General features: G+C 42.8%; 1 protein-coding gene across 4 annotated transcripts in view; it reads right to left on the reverse strand.

Annotated features, from left to right (window-relative positions):
• KIAA0825 (KIAA0825 ortholog) overlaps positions 1-20,286 on the reverse strand; it is a 2,250,404-nt gene that overhangs the window by 1,216,305 nt on the left and 1,013,813 nt on the right. For all 4 annotated transcript variants that reach the window (XM_078675385.1, XM_078675384.1, XM_078675383.1 and 1 more), the window contains exon 10: positions 3,600-3,790. In XM_078675385.1, coding sequence (XP_078531511.1) covers positions 3,600-3,790 — 191 coding nt within the window. The remainder of the gene's footprint in view (positions 1-3,599; positions 3,791-20,286) is intronic.

The raw sequence follows: 20,286 nt of genomic DNA on the forward strand, positions 1-20,286 counted from the left end.
GTTTGTTTATATTTCAGATTCCTATAGGATATCCCTTGTTTGGTGCCGGCTTTTTCTCTCCATATATCTGCCAAACCTATTTGCTCCATAATCCCTTTGAGGGACTGTCTAGCTTTCGAGGGAGGGTGACTTCTATGTCTGCTGTGGTAAGTGGATTTATCTAGTTTTGGATTCAATATAACATTAAAGTCCCCTGTCCATATTATGGGGTCCAAAGTGGTCATTAAGTTGTTCCTAACTATTTCTAAGAAGGATGGATCATCTATATTGGGGCCATAATATCCGACCAGATTACACACCCACCCATTTATAGACAGCTTAACTAGAAGCCATCTTCCACTATTGTCCTCATTGAAATTAAGAATCTGCACCTTTGCTGTTTTTTTGCAGATTAAGAGGATTCCTCTTATGTTGGCGTTGTGATCGGTGCTAATGAATTTGTCTATCCACTTTTGTTTTTTTAGTATTGAATTGGCCTCACTTTTTAAAAGATGTGATTCTTGGATGACAATGATCTGCGCCGGGGAGTCTCGTAGGTATTGTAGAATGCGTTCTCTTCTCCCTCGCACGCGCAGACCATTGACATTCCAAGATAGGAACTGAACTGAGGTCATCTTTCCTCCCTAGTACGCACTTCCCTACTACACACTTTAATATTGTTGCCTTTATTAACTTTGTTTGTCTTGGCTGTGGCAGTTGGACTGTTTACAAAAAGAACCTGTTTTGAAGGACCAGACTCCTGAGGATATTTTAGAATTTTTGTGTCCCCCCCCCCCAGCTCCCAGCTCCCCCTCCCCTTGGAAAACCCACCCATACTTACTCCGGCCAGATGTAGGGCCAAACTGCGCCTTCTCCTCCCACACGAAGTGCTCGCCTTAAAGAAAAAAAAAAACTAACAAATTACCTGTGCATTATCTTGTGGATTATCTTGTGCAGGAACTTACATATACTCACTTTCCCCTTTCTCCTTTTAATGTATTTGTTTATTTATTATTTTTTTATTTATTTATATATATATTTTTTTTATTTTTCCGTTTTTTTTTTTTTTTTTTTTTCCTTTATTCCTTCCTGGAGCTTCCTGAGATTTTCGATAACTCATATAGCCCTATAAATCGCCCCTTTATAATGTGGCCTCTCAAACTGCATTCTCGACAGCAAGTCAGGTGAAAAGGAAGTAAACAGGGGGAATACAAAGGAGAGTATAATAGAGGATGGGGACTTGATGGTTCTGATCACTTAGAGTTGCCCTGGGAGTGATTACGAATGGATTCCAGAAGCTCATCTGCCTCATAAGGTGATCTGACATTATGCTTCCTGGACCTGGCGGGCTGCGGAGAACATGGCGGCCGCAGGCTAGTGCGGTGCGCGCGCTAGACGCCGAGCTCCGAACCACGGAGTCGCCTCTCCCCGTCCCGACCTGTTGCCTTGCTGAGATCTGATACGCAGGAGTATGCTCTCTTACTAAGCCCCCGTTAAAGCATTGAACCGCGTTGTTTGCAATCCCGGACCGGACTGTGAGGCTGGAGACTGTCGGTGCTTTCCTCGGTCTTCTTCGGATGTGTCACGCTTTGCTACCTCCTCCCGGCAGCTCTCCGCCCCTTCAGGGCCCGTGGCACAGAGCAGCCGTGGAGCTTCGCCGGGGCCGCTCGGCGTGGGGACTGCTGAGAGGTAGGTTGGGCTGTGCTGGTTCTGGGGGAGCGGAGGTTCAGCAGTTGCTGAAGCAGGCTGAATTCAATCTCACTGACAAAAGCAGACGCGAGCAGGGGGACGCGACTGAAGGGGAATTAGACACTCTCATCAGAGAAGGGTGTCGGGTGGAGGCTACTGCGTGCCCTGGGGGTCCTGCGAGCAACAGGGGCGAGAAGGATAAGGAGACCTCCCGAGGTCGGACGAATACCAAAAGTTTTAAGAGTGTAATTAAAAACTTAGAAGAGATACAAAGGGTCAGTAAAGAAATACTACAACTCCCTGAACCACCTGCTTCAGGGATAGTGGCAGCAATTGAGCCCTCTACCTCTACTCTTGCAACAAGCAAGCCCTCTACTTCTATCTTCACAGCCTCAATAAAAGAAAAGCCAAACCAGAAGCCTAAGCCGAAAGCTAAAGGGAAAAGAAGCAAAAAAAACAGTAAAACTGGTTTCCAAGGGGGGTGCAAGGCTCTGAATTCAACTTGCAGTGCTGGGAAAGTAACCCCCTCCTTGCGCTCCTTTTTCAAAGTGTTGCCTCAGGTATTAGACTTGATTCCGGTTAGCAATCCGGACGAGAGTGCCAGTATTGATACCCCCTCTGTCAGCCTGTCCACTACCGATATCGACCCGAATATCTTCAATCCTACCAGAGTTCCTGATATCTCCGCCCCAGTTACCGATATGGCTGATCCACTGTCCCCACCACCACTGATTGTAATAGCAAACACCCTGGAAAACGATGGGGAGGTGCAAGCTTCAATCCCCATAGGCCATCCACAAAACTTAGTGGTGAGAGACAAAGAAGAAGAAGAAGGAGACAGCCATAAGAGACCTACTAACACCGAGTCCGCATTGGTGGCCCTGGCAGCTTCAATTGCCTCAATGAGAGAAGAGATCCGTAACGATTTTCTGGTCTCCAAGACCAATTAGAATGATATTCGATCATCCTGTGAAGCATTGGAGAGGAAAGTAGATGGCTTGGGGGAAAGAATAGAGGCATTGGAGAGCTCGGTGGGAGAAATGAAAGCCAACTTAGATGCAGCTGAGTCAAAAATCCAAAACTTACGGAGGGAAGGGGACGCGATGAAAGAAAGAGGGGAATCTTTAGAGAATTACTCACGCAGAAATAACTTGCGTCTTCTAAAGATCCCGGAGGGAAAGGAAGGCGGAGACCTCAAGAGCTTCATAGTGAAACTATTGAAGGAATCTTTAGACCTCGAGGAGTCAGCAGAGGAGTTGGAGAAAGACATGCAGAGAATCCATCGTGACCCTTTCCGACTTAACTCTGGTAGGACTAAACCTAGGAAAATTCTTGTTAACTTTTTGACGTATGCCCTAAAAGAGAAAATTCTATACATTGCGCTTAAACTTAAAACTACAAAAAGCCCTGATTTCCCCTTTGAAATCCGCTCCGATCTATCTAAGACTACGCTTGATAGCAGTGGGAGTTGGGCCAGAAGATGGATAAATTTAGAGCGGTTGGTGCAACAGTTCAGATGAGGTTTCCGGCTTTTCTGCGTATTATGTATAATAACAAGATGCATAATGTCAGATCACCTTAGGAGTACACAACTGTTGTAGATTTCCTGTAGTACTCCTGAGATTCCTTGTTAATTAAAAAAAAAGTAAGATATTTACTCCAAACGTAGGCGTAGCCCAACAGGAGCAGTTTCACGACGTTTTCAGCGTTTGAGAATCAGGTCCACTGTTAACCAGCACAGATGAAGTATTCATATTAAGCACAATGTAGAAAAGTACTAACGTCCATAAACATAATTCAATCTACAACATACGTATTCATGATTTGTACTGATGCAAATATGAATGAAAAGTAATGGGAACTGATTCTTTTACAACAAATAAAATACATATCACTCTGTGGTGCAACGTGAGTGAATTCAATTACCTTACCTTATTTGTGGTGATCTCTTGTAAGAAGGGTGTGCCTGCGCATATCGGAAGGAGAGAAGGGTCACACTTTCCGCCAGCACTTCTGCAAGAATCTCCTGGGCCTTCTTGGGGGGTAGAATAGTCCACAGGTCATGTCTGAGTCCACAGCAGAAGTAATGCCACATCTGGATGGAGAATGAGCATCTCTCCCCCTGGCAAAACCACCAAGACAATAAATGAAAGAAATACACATTTCAACATCTCAGCCTGGTTTCTGTAAATCTAATTAGTTCGTGCTGGAAGCAAATAGCAGGGTAGTTTGAGAAACTGGCCGACTAAAAAATATTCTTCACAAGATGCAAAACATCTTTATCGGCACATGTTCTTTTTCAATGCCATAAAGTAATCCAGCTTCCAAAAAACAAAACCACAAGTATTTAATTAACCCCTTGGACTCTGAAATACAATTACTTATATTCTATTGAAATATCTGCCAACTCTGAGCACTAGTCAAAGATAAAAAACATTTGTATTCAAACTTGTGCGACTACGTTATTTATTATTACAAGTAAAAACTGTGCAAGCTATTTTTTTTACTATACTTGAGCAACATACTTTTGCATTTGAAAAATGAGGTACTGATTTTTGGCAAAGGAGTATACGTTAATTAGGACTTTGTTATGTTGTTTGATGGGCACATTTGTTTCTCAGGCTCCAACAGCACACTATAGCCGCTTAACTGCGGCGGCAATTCTGCGGCGGTTTAAAGGAATGGGCGGGGCCGCGTCGGCCAACGGACGTGCGCAGCACCACGGAAGTAGCGCTCGCGACGGCCGTTGGCCAACAGAAGCAGCGAAGGCCAACGGACGTGCGCAGCACTGCGGAGGTAGTGCTTGCGACGGCCGTTGGCCGACAGAAGCAGCGACTGGATAGATGCGAGAAAAGCAACAAAATGCTTTTAAAATTAACTTGATGCTGTTCCAAAGGAACAGTAACTGGGTGGCAAGAAATACAACAGGGTAAAGGACAGTTTAAAAAGAGAGAACTGAAGCAAACTACAGAACGAATGTCTCATTACCTCTGCCAAGGCCACAGTGCTAAAATGCCTCTTCAACTTGTTTTGCCTTTCAGTATTTCTTATTGTTCTTTTGACTAGCAGAAAGTGGAAATGTAGGAGAAAGATTGGAGAGACACGTTGACTTCACTCATATTTGCTCACTGTTCCCCAGTAGAGTGCCGCCTCAAGCCGAGAAATCACTTTCATGATACCCGAGCTACACAATCAGTGGGGTGGTATTGGCGAAGGGAAAGGTTGTGGTGCACTCAACCTGATGCACAGCTACTACCAGACATCCGTAAACTGCTCTTGAGTGACTAATTGCTCCTCTAAATAGTATAGCTAAAATGTTACACGCCTTGCCTCTTGTATACATTGATTACCTTTTCACTTTGATGGCCTCCAAGGGTGATCTGTGGTTGCGGACGTATCATAGGAGCTGTTACTAAGTTGATGGATTCAATGTTTTTCTTGACCAATACAAATTTTATTCCATTTTACAGAATCTTACAAGGAAGTAACAACAGCCGACAAATAACGAACATATCTTTATTTTTGCTTTTTATTATACTCAGAGTTCTAGACCCCTACTGAGGCAGCAGAATGTTTAAACATCATACCTGGAACAAAACCGGTATATAAGAAACAGAGCTGGAAAGTATATAACGATAAGACATTAACAAAAACTGTATATACAACACCCTCTGATCTATCAAATGCGAAGGAGTATATTTGTGTTAAATATTTTACAGGCTGGTACTAGCCTTTCATTTCTAATGATGATTAGTCATTTTCTGGGTGAAGGTCTCTTGCAGATAAACATGTGATCTCAGACGTTATGTGGATGACGATTGATTGATTAGCAGGTGTTAACTTAAGAGCTCTTTTGAATTTGCTCATGGAGGCTGCCATAGGGCATGGGTGCGTTTCCGGGCCAAGAGGGAGCCCATCTCCGCCTGTCTGCGGCTGGAAAAGACTGGGCTGAGCCACGGATATTGGTTTTCGTTTTTGGCTTCAGACTATTGCTGAAGCCCAATATCCCATCTGTTGTGAAGGATCGTCTTCATTCAGTAGGGTTGGTACATGTAAATTTCTAAGCTCTTAAGTTCCGTCTTCCATCTTTTGGGATAGATATCGCAACACAGCTTATTACTGCCTGCATTTGGCAAACTATCATGACCAATGAGGAAGAAGAGCCTTTCTGGGAACAAGGATGAGGATAGAGGCTTACGTTCCACCCCCTCCATCACCTCCCATACTCACCATGGCAATAGGTGTTATTTCCACTGAACTCAACCTGGTAGAAGATCGCACAGAGGCAGTACATAAGCTGATTACTGTCCCATCCCAACATTTGCAGCTCAACCCAGGATACCTAATGCAGATTCCAATTAGACCCCTCACATTATTATCCAAAAGGACCATCTAATCCCAAAGCGTGAAAATGGAATAAGGCTAACATTCAAAATCCATATGCACTACATGATGAAATGAGTGCCATCACCCCGGGTCCATTTTCCTCCGCTACATCAAGGGTTAATAAACCACCACCCTCCAAAAGGAAGCGAGTCGAAGGGAACATAACCAATCCCCCTCATAAAGATCACACATCGTCAGGCCTTTCTGATAAGGAAGGAGAATGGGTTCTTTCCCCTCCTGGTCCCACATAGCTAGTAGCAAATACCCTTACCACCAAGATAACATCTGTGCTGCATTCCATATAGGCAGCCAATGCCTTGTTGTGGCTGTGGAAGACATTTTTAACTCCTTTTGGCAAGATATTCTAGGCCAGATAAAACGTTTGTCTAATAAAATTGCATTTCTGGCTGAGGCATTAAAAAAAGCCATACCAGGAGAAACCAAGGAACATAGAGAAGATGCTCCACAGACTAAAGAGACTCAATGCAATGCTAATAACGCTCTAACAGGCCAATGGTCTGCCATGGTGGAGTGGTCTAATGCCCCCTTGGTTCACGCGCTGGAGTTCAGTTGCCCCTCTTCTTATGGGAATTTCCAAAATCAGCCTGGACCCCGTACTCAGCAGGTCTTTACCTTAGCACAAAAGGACCAACCTGTTCACCTACATTTGCCCCTGAATGCCTCCATGTGGTTATCTTGGAGGGGGTTCCACCTTTGGAGGCAGATACTCAGGAGGATATTCAAAGCCTTATCAAGCCGCGTACTGGTGCAAGAAACTTGCAGGCTGCCAATTTGACACAGTGGGCAAGATCCTCATGACCCATGAGGTGACTGGGTGGGCACATCATCCAAAACCTCGAGGGGGACTGCGTGCATTAAAGACCCTAACTTTGCCTGTTTCCTGCGGTCATGCTTGAATTATTTATCAACACAACAAACTAAAATGTGCACCCTTCAAAACAAAGCCATCGTCGCTAACTGGCGCAAAGTTAGAAACCCTCAAGTATCAGTGACATTGGCTACAATTACAACCGCTAACCACCTTGAGCCATTATCAAGCTTGTCAGAAATAGATTGACGTTGTAGGTTGGCTAGTCTTATTTGGGTCACTAGCCACCCAGACATGACCTTTGTACTCGTTCAAAGTTGACGTCAGATTCAAGTACGGGACAACGATTAGACAAAACACCTTTGGTTTCTCAGGTCTTATCCTAGAATCTCGCAAAGGTTTCTCCCTAAATTGAGAAACATTCACTGGCTAGCCTTTATTCAAGACTTTGCCATAACATGCTGTCAAGAGACTGGGTCTATTGTCAGCATCCATGTAAGGGTTTAAAATACTATTGTTCTCCTGCTATTCCATCAACTGCAGGAAGGGGAAAAGAGGGTTTAGTGGTCTTGGCTTCTATTGCCATCTGGAACTTGAGGGTCAAAGTCTTAGTCTCCAGACCTTGCTATCAGATCCTAATGTTGTTGTAGTCCTGTCTAATTCAATCAATGTAATTCGAATACATTTTTATTATATCTTTTTTTACAGCACATACAGTTGACATTATTGAAGAGTTAGAAAGGTCTGTAATGGATTTAATGTACAAGGAAAGAAACCATGCATCATTTATTTGGGAAGGTAATTTCAACATTGTTAAATGCATTCACAGTGGTACCCACACCAGTGGTTTCACGAACGGTCAGTGCAAAAACATCTGTCATTTGACACACTCAGCATATGGGGAAGCTCTCAATCGGATAGTACTTACCCATAATCTGCATTACTAATCAGATATTACACAGCCCAGACACATCTAATCCCCCCACATTTGTTGAAGAGGCAAAGGTGGAGTGATAGATTTTACTCTACATTCGGCAGACCTGGCTTGTAAATTGTTGAGCTTTGAGGTGCCTCCTTTAACTTTCAGTGATCATAATCCGATCATTGTACGTTTTTCTTTTTCATTCCAACCAAGAGTGAGACTGGGTCCCCTTTATACCACTCTGCTAGCAAAGGGGCATGCATGAAATGGGAAAGTGTTGAGCCAAATAAAAGTTTTAGAAGATCTGATTACAGATGCTTATGATGATATTATTTGCTGCCTCTCTCCTATCGCTGACCCTATTAAAATCTGTGACAGCTTCATAGAGATCTGTGGTGCAGGCTCTCGTATGTGAACTAGGAGCAAAAAAAAACAAAAGAAGGCCCACCTCATTCATGGTACAATCCCAACTGCACTACCATCCTTAAAGCTCTTAAAAGGGTACCAACTCAATACTACATAACTTAGATGATATTAACGAAGCCAGGAAGGAATATAAATGGGTTTTCAACATTAGAGAACAGGAAATCAAACATAAAGCCTTGGAGGACTTGGAAGTTGTAGCCCAGTTAAGAGACAATGGAACTTTTTGGGAGATCATAAATCACACTTTTTTCTCTAATGGCCCAGCCTCAGGCACAGAGTGCCACATCTCAGAATGTGATCAGATTGAGCACTTTTCCAAAATATTTAATTCATGCATCTCCTTATAGAACCAACCCACTTTTGATAGGTGGTGTACTTCTCCCTTAGCTGATGAAAAACGGTTTGGGGAGTTAATTGACGTAGCAGATGTGTCAAAAGCCATCTTGAGTGATGCGACCGGGAAGTCACCGGGTCCCGACGAGGTCTCTATTGATTTGTTTAGGCATAACCCCGCTTTTTGGGTTCCCTTACTAACTAACGCTTTGAGAGCCGTGATAAAAGAAGGCCCTATCAATTACAGTGCCAATTTTTAGAAGATGGTGATAGAAACCTCCCAGCATGCTACAAGCCTATGTCACTATTAGAATATTAAAATCTTATGGCATGCAATTTTGGGCAAATAGAAGATTGGGCTTAGGTTATCTCCTTTTTTTCTTAAATCCACTATGGGTTCCGGCACAACCATAGGCACCGTCGTACAGGCACTCCATCTATCTTTAATCCTACGGAAATATGTCAAAGCAAGGAGAGGTGCCATGCATATGGCCATTATGGACCTCTCCTGTGCTTTTGAATTAGACAACAGGGGGAAATTATGGGAGTTGATGGATCAAGCTGGTATCGACCCCTTTTTAATGCATCTTCTAAGTCGCCCTCATTGAGACAAAACCAGCAAAGTACGCTATACACAAATGGTGACTGTACTCATCCCATAAAGGTCGCAAGAGGGTTTTTCTTAAGTCCACTATGGGTTCCGGCACAACCATAGGCACCGTCGGACAGGCACACCATCTATCTTTAATCCTACGGAAATATGTCAAAGCAAGGAGAGGTGCCATGCATATGGCCATTATGGATCTCTCCTGTGCTTTTGAATTAGACAATGGGGAAATTATGGGAGTTGATGGATCAAGCTGGTATCTTCTAAGTCGCCCTCATTGAGACACAACCAGCAAAGTACGCTACACACAACTGGTGACTGTACCCATCCCATAAAGGTCGCAAGAAGGGTAAGGCAGGGCTATATTTTGACACCTTTTTTTATTCTTATTTTATATTAATGCCCTTGAGTCCATTTTAGTCTTCTGTGTAAAGGAGGTTCCTAAGAAAGGCCCCTGCCTGATCCCTGTACTTTTATAAACAGATGATGTGGTTCTTATCACACGAACGGCTAATGGATTACAAGCTCCTTTAGATGTTTTTAATGATTTTATGGGAACTTAAATTTGATGGTCAATCACAAAAATCCTATATACTGACCCGTGGCCCAAAAAATACTAGATCTAAAAGCTATTTTTATTGGGGCGACTTCCATCGTTAAGGTACCCAATCTTAATTTCTTGGGGACTTTGTTTGATGCAAATTTGAACTGGGACAAGCTAATTACTTTAAGAACTCAGGCATCATGTGACTCAATTTGTAGATTTGCAAAAAAGTTAGGTCACATGATCCTCAGAGAGATGTCCCTGTTATACAAGAGTAAATGCCTCTCAGCTGGTACATATGGCTATCCTCAAAACCACACCAAACTTCATTTCACACCAAGAACTTGGCCTTGGCTATTTGGAGGACCAAGTAAGATTGGCCTCTATTATTGCGGCTCAAACTATGGGTTAGTCCTGAGACTAATTTCTCGCAAAAGTAGTAGAGGACTGTATGAAATATAGTAACATGATCGCCATCCCCTGGTTAACATATATCAGAAATAATCTCAGTGATCAGGGTTTGGGTGCTATTTTTGACTGGGAGAAGTCCAGAATATTCAAGGCAATTAACATGTTTTCAATTATATGGCATTTGCATATTTCTACATCTACAGTGACTGAACCATATTTACCATGGGTAGTGAATCTCGAGCATAGATTTTATCCTACATGGCTATGACTTAACACGGTGCACTTTTCAGCAGAATTTCCCATGACAGGCACCTGGTTTGTCACACTTCTGCGTTGCCCCTGTGATACTGTTTCTGCCCTGTCCACGAAGCACTTCATGCTCTTTTGCACATTATACCACACTTTAAGATCTCGACTTTTACGCCCTTTTTTAGTCATATGAATTTTACGACATATCAAGGAGGGTTGTATCTTTTATAAAGCCTGCCCACCTCTACAATTTGTTTCTCTGGTTTAAACTATATTTCCTCTGCACTAAAATTGATGAAATGCCTTATAGATATGGATTAGCTACAATGTCACTTCACATTTCTGTATTTATTAATATCTTATAATTAATACCTGTTCGTATTGAAATAATAGTTGTTCTTGTAATTTTCACTTTTACCAACATTATTTGAAATTGTTATCTCTGTTTTATATATATATGGCTCAAATAGCTCTTTGTTAAGCTGTAACTTGTTCACATTAACCTTCTTGTTTTATATCTTTAAATAAGAAAGGTTACCTCTATCGTATGATACACCTGTATTGAAAGTATGTATTATGATAGATTAATTTTATGATCGTGTGACTATGTATTTTATCTTGTGTGTTTATGGTCAGAATAAATATTTTGGACTGATAAGTGGACAGACAAAGTAGTGTTTTAATCTACTAATAACATACAAGGTGATTAACTGATGCCCGCATCTCACAAAGGAAAAAAATCCTGTACTTTACAGCAAGATTATAGAAAGAATGTCACCCCATACCTATGTGGCCTCGTCTTATCCTGGTAGGTAGCACAATATTAGCAGAAGCTGAACAAAGTGTTCTGGTGGGAATACAAGGAGGAGATGCCATTCCAGATACATCTTTTCTTGCAGTAGTTAGTGTGGTACCATAGAACACACTAGCTAAGTTGCAGTTTCCTGAGCATGTTATATATTTTTTTAAGTTGTTTCTACACAATGGGTGAAGAAGTTAAAATAGTGTAGTGGTGGGTGACTGGTTAGTTTTTACTCTGACCTCCCTTACATAAGGCTAAAAACAAGTTACATAAATGGGGCTATTTGGAGCCTTTTTTTGCATGTTTTAGCGCTAACATGTTTCTGCCCATATCTTTATTCAGTCATGGTCTGGGCAATTTATCAAGACAAATAAACCTCTAGGTAGATGTAACTAAGTTCTCTGTCCTAAACCATTATAGTGACATTATTAAGGTAGAGGAGCATACAAACTGGTTATTGGCTCAGATTATTATTCTGTCCTTGGTAACGTAACCAAGAATAGAGTAAGTATGCACAACTTTGCATTGTAGGAGTAGAACTAGAGTACACGTTGATCCATTCACCAGGTTCATCCTCTCACTATGCATTTACAATCTCCCACTGACCCTAATGGACAACGAACTGCCTGAGCAACTACCTGCCGCTGGAAGAAGAGGGACAATCTAGAAGAAAAGAAACCCTGTTCATTTAATCCTCTAAAGTGAGTTTGCTGTCAAGTATAATCTCTAAATTGTGGGCTGAAGAGGGTGGACTAGCTCCACATGCCAATAGGCCAGGGTGCAGACTGAAAGAGGTGACTTGCAACAGGGCTGGACTGGGAACCCAAATCAGCCCTGGCAATTTTGTCAGACCAGCCCCCGGAGAGGGAGCAGGCACTGGGGAGCGGAGTGTGCAAGTGTGCACTGCTGCTTTTGTTGGGGACCGATACTGTAGCACTGCTGCAAAACTGGCTCCCAGTAACAAAAGCAGCCCGTCACTAAAAAAACGGCCCACACCCTTCCAGACTCCCAGGCCTGATCCCCGCTACGGCCAGAATAGCCCCGGCTTGCACAGAAAAACTATATTTTTTATCTCTGTTCACTTTTAACGAATTGGAGCTCACCCAAGCAGCTACTGTTACCATGCAGGCTTGAAATTTAAGTTGGTTAAATTCAAGATATTGCTTTCTTGATAAAATGACTTGGGTGTAATCAGGACACAAAATTAGAGAAAACAAAAATATTTGACCAAGGTGGCAAGTAAAATGAAATACAAATTAAGCATAGCAGGGCAAATGAGGATTATGGGGGGACTCTAAACAGCGGGGGTTTGAAGCAACCATGGAACAGAAGCAATTGTACCGTTTAACTCCTTTTTGTAAAACAAAGATTTAGTGGAAGCAAGAGTATGCTCCTCAATGCCAAGATGGTTACGAAGAAACCTAGCTGCTCCACAGCTCTTACGTGCCAATCCCGCATGTGAGTACTCATGTCATCATGCTGCTCCTCCTTTAATTGACAAAGCATGAACATATCCCTGCAAAATATTAAAAATGTATATAGACGACATTAACATTCAGTAAAATTTCAAATATATAACACACCTCCAATACGGTCATATTGACTGAGAACCCAGAATCCAATCCATCAGACAATTTCACCATCAGAACCCAAGTGCCAATCACCACCTCTAGGCTGATTTTCACATCTCTCCAGTCCCGACCTGTTCCAATTTCCGTCCACACGCACTCACCTCCCAAAAGAAATACTGTCTCAGCTGAAAGAAGACGAAACACACATAACACTGCCATTTTGACAAACTACTTCACGAACTTGTAAAAGGAGGACTGAAGACGCGAAAATGGGTTAGCACAAAAAAGGGAAATGGAAAGACAAACTTCTAAGCATAGGTGGCAGTGACTCAGGATTCGTTTAGGGGGAGGTATGGAGTCCTGGCAGGAACATGACAGAAAGGAAATAAGTGAAAGAGAACAAAAGAAGTGGCAATAAACGAAAAGACAGAGCTATGTAAACAACTCAACAACAAAATTATTTGAGACGAAGTTCATGAGCCAAAACGATGAAATCAGTACTGCAAAAATTATATCATGAAAGCACTGGAGCCGTGGTGGGGTATGGTTTACTGAACCTGGCCTGGCATATCATTTTTTTTTTATTTTTTAGAGTAATTGTATTTATTGGCTGCAACACAGCATACCATGGCCAATACCAGTGAGGTTTGTGATGCAGCCAATGCTGGTAGTGACACCATTGTCACTAATACCAAGATTGGTCCTAGTTGGTGGTGTTTGAGTGGCTGGTGTTTTACCATTCCTCTGTCTTCTCTGAGACAGGTTTGTATGCTATTTTCTCTCGCATCTGATAATCATTAGTCCACAATTAATTTAAATGTTTCAAAGTAATGCAGGCAACAAACTAAAACAGAGTACCAGAAAATTGTAGCCAATTGGTCTGTGTCAATTTCAGTATAATCCAGAGTAATTCCCATGGGCACCACAAAATGTTGTTTTTTCAAGAACCACACTCCTGTGCATCTGAAAACAAAATGTTCTAAAGTTTAAATAAACTTATAAATTATGCAATACAGAAATGCTCCAGATAGATTTCCCTTTGTATGTGGTGAAATGCATTAATTCAATGCGGATATAGCTCACTTAAACTGACCTCAATCTAAAAATCCATTTCTGTTTTGAGCATGCCAATAATGTCCGCTCCCTGGGTAGAACACATGCTGATACGTTCGTGGGAGTAGAGCTGGTTGAGTTCTTGTAGCATGCACACTCTAAATCTATTTGCCAGTCATGATCAATTTCTTTTTTTTTCATGGTGGGGACGTGGGGCGAGGCAACACTCCTAGAGCATTAAGGCTATATGATGGACGAGAGATGCTCACTAACCCCTCTACCCACAGGCTGATTAAACATATCCATGCCCGTATGCAGCCAACCACGCCAATTTGGGTTGCCTCCGCTCGACAAGCTTGGTCAGACAATATTAATGTGCGATAACTAAGGAACAGTGGACCTTCTACTGTGCTCTGTTTAAGGCCCTATGTCAGAACCATAGCCTGCACTTGATCCATTTCAAGTTTTTCAACAGAATTCATCACATGCCGGTGGGACAGAGTCGCTAGGGCCTCGTGGCAGATGCGTGCTGCCTGTGCTCTGCCGTGCCACACGCCGACTTCCTGCAACCGGCATGGCAATGTCCTGAGATCCGTGACTTCTGGGCGGATTTGTTCCAGGATGTCCTTAGCATCAATGGCCAGTCTCCAGACCACACACCCTTTGTTGCCCTCTGGGCTACGTCAAGGAAATTACCCCGAGGGTCCATCAGCTGGGTAAACAACCTTTACAACGCAACTTTTACCACGCAGTGCCTTTACCAAGCAACTTTTACAACGCAAACCATTACAACGCATTGCGCTGGGGGGCGCTCTAGGATAGGGAATAGGTTTAATGTACTATCCAACACCTTCCCTACTATCCACGGGGACTGGAGTTGGAATAGTATATTAAACAATTCACTATCCAGCGCCTAAAAGCACTATGCGTTGTAATGGTATGCGTTGTAAAAACCGCGTTGTAAAAGCATGCGATGTAAAAGCATGCGTTGTAATGTCATACATCCATCAGCTGACAGCAATGCTGCTGTTGTTAGCGAAGCACAGAGTGGCGATGCATTGGGGCGACGGGTTCCCACTAGGAGCAGCTGGCTGCATGACGCTGTAGACTGTCAGGCGATGCTGGAGGTATATTGGGTGTTGATGCCTGTACGCTCCCATCCTAGAGCTATATGGGCCCCTATGATAACTTACCTTTAACGACAAGAGGAGATAACGGAGAGCAGGCTTGACCCCAGGGGCTCTTTCTAAACTGCGTTTATTCCTGGCTTCTCCTTTCTCAATGACGCCTTATCTTATTGCCCGATCGACTTTAATTGATGCCATAACCGTTCAACCTGTTGGGTGAGCTAACTTTATTTCCCCTTGATAGTGCAGAGTGTAGACTTTACTGAGTGGCTCTGTTATTGGTTATCTCCTATTCCTTCCCCCTCGTCTTGGTCCATTCCCCCCACCCTTCTCCCCCTGTCATCCTTATGCTGCCCCTCTACTGCATGCTGACTAGACCACTGTTTTTAGGTCGAGCCTAGCAGCAGCACGCATGCACTGCAAGCTCTGCGAGGCATGCTTTAATAGAGTATGCTGTGGAAGCCCCGCCCACTCTCCTCCCATATTTTTCATTGGCTTGCGTCATTGTCCTTGCTAAATGCTGGCTTCCGATTCACTATGAGGCTTGTTAGTCCCTCCTTCTTACAGTCTTGTCGCCATTTATTACCACCCATTAGGACTGGACCTTTTACTTGGCTCGTTATATGGACTGCTTTATCTGGTGAGTGAGCACAATTTTTGTTATTGACACTGATGGGGACAATGGCTGCTGCTTTATTTTATTGTATTTGCATGTTGAGCGTGGCGGCCACTTCAGGGACACCGCGCTCTCTTTTTTCTAAATTTCAAACTTTAATACTGAGCACAGTGCCCACTTCAGGGACACCACGCTCGGTTTATTTTATTATTTTTTAAATTTAATACCAAGCGCGGCGCCCGCTTCAGGGACACCGCGCTCTTTTTAAAAAAAATGTTTTAAATCTTTAAGGAGCGCAGCACCCGCTTCACGGATACCACACTCTGCAATGCAATAGGTGCTGCTTTTGGTATTGTAAATGACAATGCCTTTTTTTTTAAGGCATTGTCATTTATAATGCAATAGCTCAAAAACTCGCAGTTGCAAGACCTTTTGCATTGTAAATGCTTGTCTATCCTTTCTTGTATCTGCTTTTGAAATGCAATCTGTATTGCTGTTACTGTGTATTGCAAAACGCAAGAAATACAATTATATATTACAAAAAAGTTATATGCTGGACAAACGCAGACAAACTTGTCGTATAACAGGGAAGCAACTCATTGCGGTTTTACAAACAACAGTCTTTAAGTCATAAACATCATAAAACACACAGTTTATACAGAAAATATACATTTGCCTACAAACATCAATAAAAAAATAAAAAACAACTGTCTAACAATATATACATTATCTTAAATTTACAGTAAATGTTCAGCAACACATTTATTTTGTTACTCCAAATCAAAAGTAGATATATTGAGCTAGCTCAAAAGTCCATTTTTTAATGGCTGTACACTGTGCTTTCAAGAAGACCCTCTCAACTAATTTTCTCAGCAAGAACAATCAAATATTTTTCACTATGACATCTGCATAACAAAAGACAGTACTTTTTCCTCTACGAGGGCTACATACGACCAGGAGATTTTAGATTACATATGCCCCACAGGCTGCCACAGGTAAGCTAGTCAAGACCTTTACAAAATGCACTATTACATCAGTAGGCTTTGGGGAATCGAAATACTTTATTTCAACTACGCTTTTAAAAAGACAAATATATGCTCAATGAGTTGTTTTGCTTCACTACTATTGCACTATCACTAACCTATTGAATTACACCTCTTCTTTCTTCCCTATTTTTGAGAATACTAATTAAGTTCTTGTAATTTCAAATGCAAACACCACACACAAATAGCTTTGATTTTCCCTTTTCCATGAGGTAACAAGCCTACATCCTATCTACTGTAAAATTCATACAGTGCAGACCTCCAACAGAACTAGGATGCCAAAATGACTGCTCAAAGAGGGTGACATTCTACAACTCAGAAAGTTGATGGATAAGGTCTCCTGCATGGCTCAGTAGAGCCTTCAGCTCTACTCTCAAAGAACCTGAATTCTTGAGGGGTTTTTGATTTTTAGACCTTAGCGCAGGCGAGAAGCATGCATGTATGTACATTGATGGCCTGCTGTGTCATGGAGTGAGATCTACCACAGAGATCTGTGGTCCAAAGGGACTAGTGTCAGCTCACTAAGCAAAAAAGTACGAAGGGTGATGGCAATATGTTGTTCTTACAGGCAATACAGCTTGTGTTGCTATCTGCCTGCAGTGAGACAGTGGACTACTGACCCCTCCTGTTTAACCTGGTCAGTAAGCTCCAACAGCAGGGTCCTTTGCTACATTCACATGGGATATAACTTTCACACGTTTGTTTAACATTTTCATTAGTGGCAAATAAGCATGGAGTGGCTTTGCTCCGTTTATTTGAGGCAACAAGGGCTCCAATTCGACTTGCCTGGGCAAGAGTGCTTGGAGATTGGAAAGAGCTTGCTATTCAGCAATGTAAATTAAAGGGCACTTTCAAAGCATTCCTGAGGTCCTTGTAGTCGATCAAACTCTAGAATGTGAGGGAAGTACTACAAAGGCCCCTTTTCTGCTCCATTCTTCCTTGAGAGTTATCACAACCAAAATGTTAAGTAGTAATTAATAGGGGAAGCCTTTGCGCTGGGTTCCCCAAACCGACAACTAACACCCTACCTCTCCTTCCTGCAAGCGCTAAGGAAACACAACTGCGGCTGGAACAGACTGGGAGTAATATGCAAAAACAATAATCTGCCTTAAGAAGCCACCTGAACTGGACCACTGGAATTTACAAATTCTATAAACTGGAAATAAAGAAGGGGCTGAAATTCCTTGGTCACTCTGGCAGGATTTCCCATTGACCAAATACTGGGTTCACAGAAGTGAAGCCTGAGAAAGGACTTTGAGTGTCAGGGTTGGGGTCACTGACTGCCAAATCCCTTTGTCTAGTTCAGAACCAGAAGACTAGGAAAGTCTGCATCTCACCAGGAATCACTGCCTGTAATATCTCAAAGGAAGGAGTGACTGACTGCCGAAGAGGGTGTGCTGGAGGTGCCTTGCATGAAAGGAAGGTTGTCGGCAGCGTTCGACACGGTCAATCATAACATCCTAATGCACCGTGTCGAACAAGAGGGGATCCGGGGAACAGCTTACGGGTGGATAAAATCCTTTTTGACAGGTAGAACGCAGGCGGTGTATCTTGGGAACTATACGGCCCCTAACCTGACTACCTCATGTGGAGTCCCTCAGGGCTCATCCCTATCTCCATTGTTGTTCAATCTATACATCCGCCCCCTGATTCACTCACTCAAGGCTAGGAATTTAATTGTATTCAACTATGCTGACGACCTTCAGTTGGTCTTTAAGCTAGACTCCCAAAATGCAGCCGCTGAATTCCAAGCCACAATGCTGCATATTCAAGGTTGGATGGACCAGAACCAACTAAAGCTTAACCCCGGGAAAACCGAATTGGTGTTGCCTGGGAAGAGTCTCACTAGCTGGGGACCTCATTTTTGGCTGGGCGATTTAGGCCCCCCTCCCGTTTCGTCCCCATCAGTGAAAAGTCTGGGAGTAACTATAGACTCTGATCTCTCCTTGAGGGGCCATGTGGGCACGGTCATTTCTTCCTCTCTGTTCCAACTACGAAAAATAAGAAAGATCGCCTATCTGCTATCTCATCAAGCTTTGATCCAAGTGATGATTGCGCTGGTACTCTCCCGCCTTGACTTTTCCAATTCTCTGTATACCGGCCTTCCTCTTGGTCTGGTAAACCGCCTACAAATAATTCAGAATCAGGCGGCGAGATTGATCTATAGGCAGCCAAGATGGCAGTCTGCCAGGATGTTACTGCGCACTTTACATTGGCTACCTGTGGCGCAACGCTCCGCATTCAAATCGGGCTGTATAATTTTTAAGGCTTTGCATTGCACCAGTCCTAGATTTCTTAACAGTTTAATCTCGAGGCATGTCCCTACTCGTAATCTTCGTTCCGCCCATCTGCACCTTTTGTCTATTCCATCAATCAAATTAAAACGACTAGGTGGGCGTAGGTTTGCCTATTTGGCCCCCAGGCTCTGGAACTCATTTCCTCTCTCAGTCAGGAACTGTGATAGCCTCTTGGGATTCAGAAAAGCCTTAAAAACTTGGCTCTTTGGACAAACTGTTTAAACTGGACCCCCGCAGCAGCTTATGTAGGAACAGCGCCAAGAGACCTATGGTGTAAGTGCGCTTTACAAATTTATCCTAACATAACATAACATAGAAGAGGGGGCATTGAGGAGCTGTGCGAGAAGAGAAGATCAGCTCATGGTCATCAAAGGAAGGACCAGTAGTGCCAGGTTGTGCAGTGGACTGGAGTGTTGGACACCTAGCACCTGGGACACAGTATGTAATTAAAAGGGGTGGTAGATAGTCTAAGACCAAAGAGAGCAGTACTTGCTGTGCCAGTACCCTAAGCACAACTTACCTTGCACAAATTGTCTAGTACCTACAAGACCCATCTAGACCAAACTTGTGGGTTCCTCAATACCGGTATTATTCCCTATGCATTGCTGTGCCCCTTCTTATGAATCCCTGAAATTTTATGTACAGTATTGAGTTATGTGTGTAGAATTCAAGTACTCTTCTCATTTTTTATTTAAAAAAACACTGATTTGACAATGATTTAGTGACTGTTAATTTGCTTTACTGAGTTCTGAGAGCCTGCCCTTAAACCACTCTCCCAATCCTTCCCAGTGGATTAAGAGATAAAGGAGCATACCTTGTGCTCAGTTTTGGGCTCACTAGTAGGGCAAAGCTAAAGAACACCAGCGGTAAAAGGCTCCGATTGTCACTGTTTAAGCCCAATAACCCCCAACTGACCTAAGGTTCCTGAAAAGTTTTCTACGCTAATGGAAAATGTTACAATGTTTTAACTTAAAAATACATGCAAATGAGAATTAATAGCTACATTAGTCACTCTAATTGGACTACCATTGTTGGAAAAGATACGTTATTTGGTAGCCGCACATAAGTTGTACAAGTACACAATAGGAAGAATAAATTACAATACAGCAAGAATCAGCTGTAGATGCCCATTTCCAACAAGCCAATAAAGAGGGCCTGAACCATTCCATCACAGGAATTCATGTCTGTCTAATTCATTTTTACAAAGTACTATAACTGAAGCAGAAGGCTAAGAGGGGAAGGAAAGATACGTACTCTGAATATGCTATGGGAACAGGCAGGGTTCGGGAGATTGTGCTTGGATATTGAGAGACAAAGTGAGAGACAGTAATTAGGAGAGAGAAAGAGAAGACTCATTTGAAGTGATGGATGTTATTGAAGTCAGGAATTGAAGTACTGGCAC

Source organism: Lissotriton helveticus, chromosome 2_1 (genome assembly GCF_964261635.1).
Source record: "Lissotriton helveticus chromosome 2_1, aLisHel1.1, whole genome shotgun sequence".
NCBI classification, from domain to species: Eukaryota; Metazoa; Chordata; class Amphibia; order Caudata; family Salamandridae; genus Lissotriton; species Lissotriton helveticus.